The sequence below is a fragment of the Quercus suber genome, unplaced genomic scaffold (assembly GCF_002906115.3).
Source record: "Quercus suber isolate HL8 unplaced genomic scaffold, Cork oak 2.0 scaffold_592, whole genome shotgun sequence".
Lineage (NCBI taxonomy): Eukaryota > Viridiplantae > Streptophyta > Magnoliopsida > Fagales > Fagaceae > Quercus > Quercus suber.
The window spans coordinates 336099-346888 of record NW_027070037.1 but is presented as its reverse complement, the minus strand read 5'-3'; the positions used below and the strand labels follow the sequence as shown (position 1 = coordinate 346888).

Here is a 10790-nt window from a genome sequence, read left to right as displayed (position 1 = left end):
GCCCAAAGCTTAACATTTATCCAAAGAAGAGTAATGGTTACCAGTGTACCTTTTTTTTTATTACAAAGGAAACCTACCTTGAAATCAAAGGAAGTATGGATAATGAATGAAAGTTTGATATGTATCCAACTATAAAAGGATAAAACAATATATTATGTACAATGATAAAAGTAAAAGTGAATAGGACAATGAATATCCATGGATAGAATAAAACATAACAATAGACTTTCAGCAATAAGATAAAACCATGGTTTTAAAAACCGAACCGGATATCAAACCGTTTTTTTTTCAATTTTCGGTTCAACCCCGGTTTTTGACCGGTTTTTGGCCGGTTTTCCGGTTGTTGACCGGTTATAGGACTTTTAACCGGACCGGATTGGCATCCGGTTCCCGGTTGAACCGGTCGGACCGGCCGGTCCGGTTCGGTTTTTAAAACAGTGGATAAAACCGAAACAAAAACAGTCTCACCAGTAGGTGTAGTTCATTACAAAAGCAGTAAAAGTTCAGTAAGTGGCATATCTCAATAGTAGCAAAAAACTACTAATTCAGTGGTAGTAAAACTATGAAAGTAAATAAGGCTTTTCATATTAATTTTTTATTAGAGGGAGAAATTATGAGTGTAGTGGGGATCGAGGGATAGAGTGTAACCAACTATGTATAACAGTATATTGACCAAGTTCCCTTGTTAATTACTAGTTTTGCAGAGTATGGGTCTCCTTGATAAAGTTCCTTTTAGTGAAGTGAGGATGGAAGATGGTGAAGATGTGGGAGAAGATATTTTGAGATGCTATTGACTCTGGGTGGTGAGTGATAATAGTAAGGACTTATTTCTTGGTTCAGAATGGAAATTGATTTTGTGTGTGTGTGTGTGTGCGCGCGCGTGTCTGGAAGTAAGGTTGTTGTTTTAGTGCGTCTAAAATTGAAACTCATATAGGTTTGGCCAAACCTGACATATTAGTGTAGCCATGAAATCACGCAAGGGCCTAATTCTGGAAACTTTCCAATTGATCATTGAATACACCCAACTATACAATTACAACCCATTAATTCTATCAATCTCCCAATTAACATTTGCTTTGAGTCTTAATGTTAAATGTTGCTCTTTAACTGAATAGCTTGAAATCTAACCTTGAAAAAAATAGCATAATGAATACATAAATAAATAAATTAATAAATAAAAACCTTGTAGGTGAAGTATCGATTTACATTATTGTATGAAACACTTAACACATTAAAATGAACAGATCAGATGGAATTACTGAACATAACCAATGGAGACTGATATTTCAAGTATTCAATATGAGAAATGCAATCACATGCACCAAAATAAATATAAAAAAAAAAGGAAAGAAAAATAAATTGCCTACCGATCTTTGATCATTCAGTAATCCAACAAATTACAAAAAAGAAAAAAAAAGAAAAAAAAAAAAAAAAAAGGTGCAGGACCCCAAATATCAGAATGTATAAGATCAAAGGGTGCAGAAGAAAATGAGTCACTATTATTAAAGGGCAATTTTGTTTGTTTGCCAAAATGACAGGAAGTACAATCAAATTTTTGAAACTGAACTGAACCTAAATGACCTTGAGAAGCTAACAACTGAAGACGAGATAAGGATGGATGACCAAGACGAGCATGCCATAGATCAGGTGAGGAGGTGGTAGTGGTAGCAGCTGCAGAAACAACTTGTGAAGGAATCTTCAAGTCATGAACCTCAAACATGCGATCAACCTTACGGCCTGTCCCAAGCACTTGACCTGTCCGGGGATCCTGCACATCCACACCATGATTAGTAAAGAGAAGATCTACGCCTAATTCACAAAGTTGATCAACAGAAAGCAAATTGAGGGATAACTTTGGGATATGAAAAGTGTCACTAAGGGATAAACAAGGAGAAGAGATTGTTCCTTTATGACTAACAGGCATAGGAGTTCCATCAGCAGTGTAAATGGTGATTGGATGTTCTAAGGGTGCCTTATCAGAAAATTGGGATTCATCAGGAGTCATATGGTTACAACATGCAGTATCAAAAAAACCAAGATTGTTTACCTGAGGTGACAGAAAGGGCAGTGGAAGTGCGGGATAAAACCTGTTGAACAACTGCCTCAATATCAGCTGTAGTAAGTGAGGAAGTCAAAGATGGACTTGTAAGAACCGATGGATCTGAAGGACATACAGCAGCTGCCCGAGGAAGAGAAGCTTTATTTTGCTCTTGCACAAATTTCTGCAGTTTACGACAAACTGAGATGTCATGGCCTTTAGCACGGCAAAACTCACAGCGAGTACCTTTGGAAGACTGAGAGGTGGGACGCCTAGAGTTTATCCGTGGAGGAGCAGTGAATGCAGCAATGGGAGGCTGTGGAGATGGTGTAGCCAATACATGATCAGATGATGACATGTGATAAGCAGGCCGACGGTTTTCCTCAGAGATGAGCTCCTTCATTGCAGCATCAAGAGAAGGAGTAGGAGACCAGCTAAGCAGAGAAGCCCTAGTAGGCTCAAAATCCTCACGCAAACCCATCATGAAGTGCATAAATTTACGGCGATCCCGATATTTGGCAAAGAGCTCAATGTCCTTAGAACACACTAGTGGAGGATCTGCAGCAGAGAGATGTTCCCACATAGTAGAAGTCTGAGAATAAAAATCAGAATTGGACTGACCTGTCTCTTGTCGCATTTGATAAAGTTTTGATTCAATGTGGAACTCTAAGCTTGAATCATTAGTACAATTATAGCGATCGGCCAAAAACTTCCAAGCAGCCTCAGTAGTCTCAAGACGAGGAAGAAGATTATGAATGGAGGGAATAGAGGTATTAATAAACCAAGACAAGATCTTACTCTGAATACTCTCCCATTCCTCTAGGCGATCTTCATAATCATCTGTTGTAACAGTAGTCGTGGAAGATTTGGACTTAGGGTTTGGTACTGGCTTAGGAATTGAACCAGTCACATATCTCCACAGTTTACGACCCTTGAGAAAAACAGTCATATTCTGAGACCATGTATGATAGCTAGTAGGACCATCCAACATAATGGTGATAGGACGTATGATGTCGCGTTCATTTTGTTGAGCCATAATGAAGAAAATGACCAAAAAATGAGATTTAGAGACCTCAAATGCAGAAACGGAGCCCAAAATCGGAATCTACGCGAAAAACTGAGTAAGACAGGTCCTGTTGAAAAATTTTGACCTTGGTCAAAGTCAACGGTCAACGGTCTGGTCAACGGTCAACGGCTGACGTGGAATGCTGACGTGGGATGCTGACGCGAGATGCTGACGTGGGATGATGACGTGGCTGAGTGACGTCACCCTAAAGCTGACGTGGCAGTCCGTGAAACGGAGCAGTGCGCTTGAGGCTCGTGCCGGGGCGTGAGGCGCGTGGACGGCGAGTGGACGGCGCGTGAGGCGCGTGGAGGCGCGTGGCGGCTCGTGCTCGTGAGGCAGAAACTTCTGGCGGCGCGTGGGGGCGCATGCAAGTCTGTTTCTGGCAGATTTTTGTTGGGTTTTGCTCGGGACTGTCAGATCTGTCAATTTATGCCTTTACTTTGGCGGTTTGATCAACAAACTGACGAAATCTGAGTGTTCTAGGGTTGTGGGCGTGACGGCGGTGACTCGCTTCTGACAGTGACTACCGGATGAAGGCGAGGGCAGCGGAAGAATGTCGGAGATGTCCACAGGAACCAAAAAATCAGAGGAAAGGCTAATGTGTGTGAAAACAATGTACAATTATATAGGCTAGGTATGTGTGCAGTACAAGTAATATAAGTGTAGTACAAGTAATATACTAGGCTAAGCCCAATGGGCTAATCTATACACTAACAGTGAGGATGGAAGATGGTGAAGATGTGGGAGAAGATATTTTGAGATGCTATTGACTTTGGGTGGTGAGTGATAAATTGATAATAGTAAGGACTTATTTCTTGGTTCAGAATGGAAATTGATTTTGTGTGTGTGTGTGTGTGTGTGTGCGTGTGTCTGGAAGTAAGGTTGTTGTTTTAGTGCGTCTAAAATTGAAACTCATATAGGTTTGGCCAAACCTGACATATTAGTGGAGCCATGAAATCACGCAAGGGCCTAATTCTGGAAACTTTCCAATTGATCATTGAATACACCCAACTATACAATTACAACCCATTAATTCTATCAATCTCCCAATTAACATTTGCTTTGAGTCTTAATGTTAAATGTTGCTCTTTAACTGAATAGCTTGAAATCTAACCTTGAAAAAAATAGCATAATGAATACATAAATAAATAAATAAAAACCTTGTAGGTGAAGTTTCGATTTACATTATTGTATGAAACACTTAACACATTAAAATGAACAGATCAGATGGAATTACTGAACATAATCAATGGAGACTGATATTTCAAGTATTCAATATGAGAAATGCAATCACATGCACCAAAGTAAAAATAAAAAAGGAAAGAAAAATAAATTGCCTACCGATCTTTGATCATCTAGTAATCCAACAAATTACAAAAAAAAAAAAAAAGAAGAAAAAAGAAAAAGAAAAAAAAGAATATATATATATATATATATATAAAGAAGGAGGGCAATGGCCCAATTACTAGAGTGGAATTTGAGTCCAATATATTTAAATGAGGTAATTAGTTTTGGAACAAGAAGGTCCAAAAAAGGAAGCATAAGTGAATAAATGGGCCTTGGTATGCATAAAAACCCTAGCATATACGTGACGGAAACGGTGCATTTTAGACTCTAATTCAAAGAAATAAGGGTAAAACCGTACTTTGACATAACCTAGCCAATCGACGGTATATACTATATATTAGGCTTTTAAAGCATCTCTAATAGATTAGCTAAACCTATTTTTTGGAGAGCAAACCCCAAAAATCAGCTCTAATAGATTCTCCAAATGCAAAACTTTTCCAAATATTTTTTGAAGTTGCTACAGTGGTTCTCTTGATATAGAAAACATTGTAGCAACTCCATAGGCTTATTTTATCTTAAAAAATTACCCAGCCATATTAAATAACTATTCTTTCTCTCTCATTAAAACTCTTTTCCTTCTCTCCATTGTGCTCTTGGTTTCTCTTCAGAATACATCAACGCAGCTTTCTCTCTTCAAAAACTCTTCTCTCACAAAATCAACCCATTGTTACTACTCTCTCTTGCAAAACAATTCTCTCTCACAAAACGACCTGCACCATGGCTTTCAATCAAAGTTCATTCAACCACCTGTGACAAAGAATGGAGTTTAGAAAACATTGACTCAACCTTGAATATTGGTACCCAACATTTTGATTTCATAGGGTTTTTGTCATGTTTGAATTTATTAGTTTATTGTATGAGTTGATGATTTGGTGGTTTTGAATAATTTGCTATTGTTCTTCACCAATATCTGGGTTTAGGTTTTGGGTCTTTTCTCTCTATTTCTTAATCTTATCTCTATTTTTCTATTTAATTAATCTTATTAGAGTCAATAAACTAATCTTATTCCCTTAGAGTTTCTTATTTTCTAATAAAAATTTTGGTCTCATCTCTATTGCACACCAACTATTCGATAGAGAAGACATGGGTATGTTTAAGAACTGATATGGAAGGCTTTTTTTTTATAAAACATGAAATTTTTTTTTCCTGATATACTTAATTAGTGGAGCACGGGCAACAAAGTATTTTTCTAATGCTTTGTTTTTATTAAATTTCATTGCGTTTCATTTCAATTGTATTTGTATATTTGCATTGCTCATATAGTCTTATATTTGTACATTTGCATTGCTTATTAGGGCACCTTTTTATTTGTTATTGAATACTGGTTATAAAATTTGAGATATAGAATTGTCTTTGAAATATTTATATTTTAATATTGGACTATTGGATGCATTGATAGATTACTACATAAGATGCATTCTTCTTGATCGATTGGATTGATAATCTGGACATTTATGTTTAACTTTGGCATTTGTTGATGGTTTTAATTCGAAGTGGTTGTAACTTTGAATCCTGGTTTCTTGAGATATCTGCTTACACATGGGGTATGCTTCTTAGAGTGATTTGCTCTATTTAATCTTTCCATATTAGAGGTGTTGGTTGACTTGTTTTCTGCAGTAGTCGTTGGGTTTAAACATTGAAAGGAGTCATTGTCATTTAATTTTTTCATATTAGAGGTGCTAGTTGACCAAAGAATGGCATATGCCTTCTCTAAGTGTATAATCTATCCTAAACATAACATCTAATATGTGAATATTGCACGGTTTTTTAAGTATCAATATTTGAATTATTCACACATGCTGCAATAATTGTGTTTTTTTGGTGGCAGTAACTTGGGAAATTTACTTCTAAATGACTTGTATTTTGATGATGATTTTGAGATAATTGCGCTTCTTTCATTGGAAGAAGAAAGATTAGAAAGAGAGAGGGCGTCAACTTCACATCGTGGTTCTGTTCCAGGCTGTAGGTTCATCCAACGTGATCATGAGCAACGCCACCAAAGACTTTTTCAAGACTATTTTGCAAAATTACCAGGATATCCTCCTAATGTATTTCAGAGGAGGTTTCGAATGAATCGTTCTCTTTTTCTACATATTAAATCTAATTTAGAAGAGAAAGATGAATATTTTGTTCAAACAAGAATTGTTACTGAAGTGCTTGGTTTGTCTTTCCTTCAAAAGATGACTGTCGTACTAAGATGCTTGCATATGGAGTAGCGGTAAATTTTATAGATGAATATGTGAGAATTGGAGAATGCACTACAATAAAGAGTCTCAAAAAATTTGTTGAAGCCATAGTCAATATTTATTTTACAGAGTACTTGAGGTCACCAAATAGCAATGACATTGCTAGGTTGCTATGAGTTGGTGAAAGGCGTTGATTTCCAGGGATGCAAGGGAACATTGACTGCATGCATTGGAAATGGAAGAATTGCCATCGGGGTGGAAAGGTCAGTATACTAGTCATAGTCATGAGCCAAAAATTATTTTGGAAGCAGTAGTATCATACGATCTTTGGATATGGCATGCATTTTTTGGGTTACTTGGGTCTCATAATGACATCAATGTGCTAGACCATTCTTTTATATTTACCAAGGTCACTCAAGGCTGAGCACCTTCGGTGAATTACTCAATCAATGGTCATAATTATACGATGGAATACTATCTTGTTGATGGTATATATCCTCCATGGTCCACTTTTGTAAAGACAATCCCAACTCCACAAGGTAGAAAGAGAAGTCTTTTTGCTACAACTCAGGAGTCAACAAGGAAGGATGTAGAGCGTGCATTTGGAGTGTTTCAAGCACGATTTGCAATTTTTCGTGGGCCTGCATGTCTTTGGAGAATAGAGGCTCTTGATTAAATTATGAAGGCATGCATAATATTGCATAACATGATAATTGAAGATGAATGTGATGCCAATGGAGCAAAAGACTTTGATTGTGAACAAGTGCCTGAAAGCATCCATACAACAGTGTCCCACGAGTCTACAGAAGAATTTAGTCAATTTACAGCGTCCATTGCAGCCCATGAAAAAAATTAGAAATAGAGAAACTCATTCTAAACTCCAATAAGATCTTGTTGAGCACTTGTGGCAACGATATAACAAATTGTAGGATCATCTAATTTTAAGTTTTATGCTAGCATTAATTTTTATGTCTTTAGTCTTTATTGTAATTTGAAATTTCTCTTCATTTATGTTAGTCTTGTATAAGTAAAATTCGATGTAATTTGAAATTTATCAAATCTATGTTAATCTTGAAATTTATCAAGTCTTTTTGGAAAATATGACTATTGAGAAATATTACCATTTAAAAAAAAATATGACCCTTAAAAAAAAGGCTATTGAGAAAATATAATTGTTGGAAAATTTGAAAATGTTACCGTTGGGCAATTTAAAAATATAGCTGTTAGGAATTTAAAAAATATAGTTGTTGGGAATGAATAAAGAAAAATTAAAAAATATTAAAGAAAGAATGAAGAAATAATATTTAAATGAGATGAAGAAATGATAGAAAATCTATTGAAAAGTGTATTTCAAAAAGTAGATTTGTAAAAAACAAATGTCACTGTTCACCCATTAAACAGTACAAAATTTTAGATAAGCTGTTGTAAATGCTCTTAAGGCTCTCTCTCTCTCTCAGGTATGTCTGTCTCTCTCTTTCTTGAATTGTTTTTCTTTTTGTCAAAGTAAAATCAGAACAAATTTAATTAGAACAACAAATCTAAAATCAGAATAGAAACAACAAATCAAGAACAAGGAAAAAGACAAATTTAATTAGAACAACAAATCTGAAATCAAAACAAAAACAACAAATCAAGAACACGAAAGTCTATCTAAGCTCCATTGTAACAACAAAGTGAATCAGAACAAGAAAAGAAGGAAGAAAACAAGAGAGAGATAGAAGCCGATCTGACCTAACTAGGTTTGCATGCACTTGGTGGTGAGGAGGAGGAGGACCAGCGGCGGTGAGTGGATGATCTCCACCGACCTTCGCAGCAGTGACCTCTCTCTCTGGGCGATTTCTGTGGGACGATTTCTCTGATCTTTTTTCTCTCTATTTGAAACAAAAAAGGAAGGGGGTGGAGAAAAAATAGAAAAGTGTGGTAGAATTGTTTTTAATGATACTAATTATGTTAGTTTTTTTTTAAGGAAATTAATTATAATTTAATGAATAAAATAAATAAAAGGAATTGGTCTAATTCATGTTGTGTGGTGGACTTTTCTTAATGAAAAGTATTTTAAGTTTTTTTTTTAAATAGTTAATTATAAGTTAATGAATAATAGGAAAGAAAATTATTGGTTTGAAAAATTGGGAATTAATGCTAGAGATACAAACATTTTTAAAAAAATTATAAACTGCTGATGTAGTGTTAATGGTAGGCCTAGATGAAAACCAATAAAAAGTTGGTCAAATCAACAGTTTGTAAAAATGTTGTAACTTAGTTTGTGGCTATAGTATTACTCATAAAAATAAAAATCTCTTAAAAAATATTACCATTTGAGAAATATGATTATTGAAAAATTTGAAGAAGGTTTTGTTTTTTTTTTTTTTTTAAATATAGTTTTTTAAAAATTTAAAAGATATAGTTGTTAGGAATGAATAGAGGAAGAATAAATGAAGATTAAAAAAAGAAAAAAAATGAATGAAGAAATAAAAGGTTTTTTTTTTTTTTTTTTTTTAAATATAGTTTTTTAAAAATTTAAAAGATATAGTTGTTAGGAATGAATAGAGGAAGAATAAATGAAGATTAAAAAAAGAAAAAAAATGAATGAAGAAATAATATTCAAATGAGATGGAGAAAGGATAGAGAATCTGTTGAAATATGTATTTGAAAAAATAAATAGGTAAAAGGTAAATGTCACTGTTGATTGTTCAAATAGTACAAAAATTTAGAGAAGCTGTTGGAGACCCTCTTAATTAGGGTTTAGATTGACGAATTATGTATTTATTTTTTGTGTGGAATAGATTTCCGCTTGGTTTGTAGGTTTTGTTTTTAGGGTTTGGTAATTTTTATTTTTATTTTTTTTTATTTGGGTTTTAGGGGGTTTCAGGTTTCAAGTGAATGACGGTTGGTTGTTGAATTAATATAAGTATTTTATGTTATGTTTCCTTTGTTTGTGTATGTATCTCCCTACTCTACTGTACAGTGTTTAAGATTTGTGTTCAAAACAAACAAACCATGAATGCTTGTGTTGTGTGAAAGAATGAAAATGATGTGTGCATGTGCTCTTGTGATAAAATCTGTACATATATAGGTGATAAAGAGGGACTTGTAACTGTATCTGGATGTATGTTTTTGCTGCTTCCATATTATTATTATTATTGTTGCGTGTGTGGATGTGGAATACAAAATTTATTTAACCCCTTTCTCTTTTGGGCTTCGAAGTTAGGAATCGTGGCAGATGTGGAGTGTGAGGACTATGAGATCGTAAAGTTTCCATACTTCTACGAAGTCTTGACTAATGCTCCATCTGAACCAGTGAAGCTACCTACCACTACTATTGACAATAGTGACTTTGGCTTCCCCGCTAACTTTCATGTTACAATTTGCGATGAACCAAAATGGACCCTCGCCAAGGAGGTATGTACTGCTGTGCTACTACATTGTGAGTAGCACAATGTAGTTGTATAACATTTTGGGTCTAGGGAAAGCTCTAGGGTTCGACTGGGTGTACTTCCCAGTTCGAGTCCCAGTAGCTGCAACACCTTGTGGCTAGCGGCAAGCTCCCACCGCGAGTGGTGATTAGTTGAAGTGCATGCAAGCTAACCCGGACACCCCGTGAGAAACCAAAAAAATAAATAAATTGGATCTTCTTTCTTTGGCTGGCAATGGCATATTCTCTATCAAACACCAGACGTTCATTCTTGTGGGTTTCACTTTCACATGGGATTGCAACACAGACGTCACTCGGTCTTTTATCAAACTCAAACTCCATAGTCCAAACGTCTAAAAGCCATGCACAAGGTCCTCTAATGGGCAAAACTCCAAAGAGTAATAATGGGATTTGCTTTGGGAGTGACAATAGTGTTAGGTTCTAAGGTCTTAGGATTTTATGTATTTAGAACTCTAATTTGTAATGTTGGCAAACCATGATCAAAACATTGTATGGTGTCTTATTTAGACTTGCTCAAAGTTGGTTTAATATTGTAAAGTTGGAATCGAGTGGCTGCAGAAGTACTTGGGACTCTCGGCCTGGCTCGATCGATCGAATAATAGACTCGATCGATCGAAAATCGCACAGGTTGAATTTTCTGCAGAATTTCCAACTCAGCCCTACTTCATTAAACGTTTAGGGTTTTATGTTTTTACCCTAGGTATATAAATAAAACCCTAG

General features: G+C 35.5%; 1 protein-coding gene across 1 annotated transcript; it reads right to left on the bottom strand.

Annotated features, from left to right (window-relative positions):
• Nucleotides 1-1255: 1255 nt before the first annotated feature.
• LOC136063900 (uncharacterized) lies at nt 1256-2675 on the bottom strand. The gene is made up of 3 exons (XM_065764909.1): nt 2048-2675; nt 1582-1809; nt 1256-1278 (listed from the first exon to the last, which is right to left on the bottom strand). The coding sequence occupies exons 1-3, from the start codon at nt 2673-2675 to the stop codon at nt 1256-1258; spliced, it is 879 nt and encodes a 292-aa protein (XP_065620981.1).
• Nucleotides 2676-10790: the final 8115 nt, after the last annotated feature.

Coding starts and splice junctions, on each gene's coding strand:
- LOC136063900 (XM_065764909.1), bottom strand. CDS start 2,675: ATGCGACAAGAGACAGGTCAGTCCAATTCTGATTTTTATTCTCAGACT. Junction 1,810..2,047: donor TGCCCTTTCTGTCACCTCAG/GTAAACAATCTT, acceptor TTTGTGAATTAG/GCGTAGATCTTCTCTTTACT. Junction 1,279..1,581: donor TCAGTTGTTAGCTTCTCAAG/GTCATTTAGGTT, acceptor TTGAAATATCAG/TCTCCATTGGTTATGTTCAG.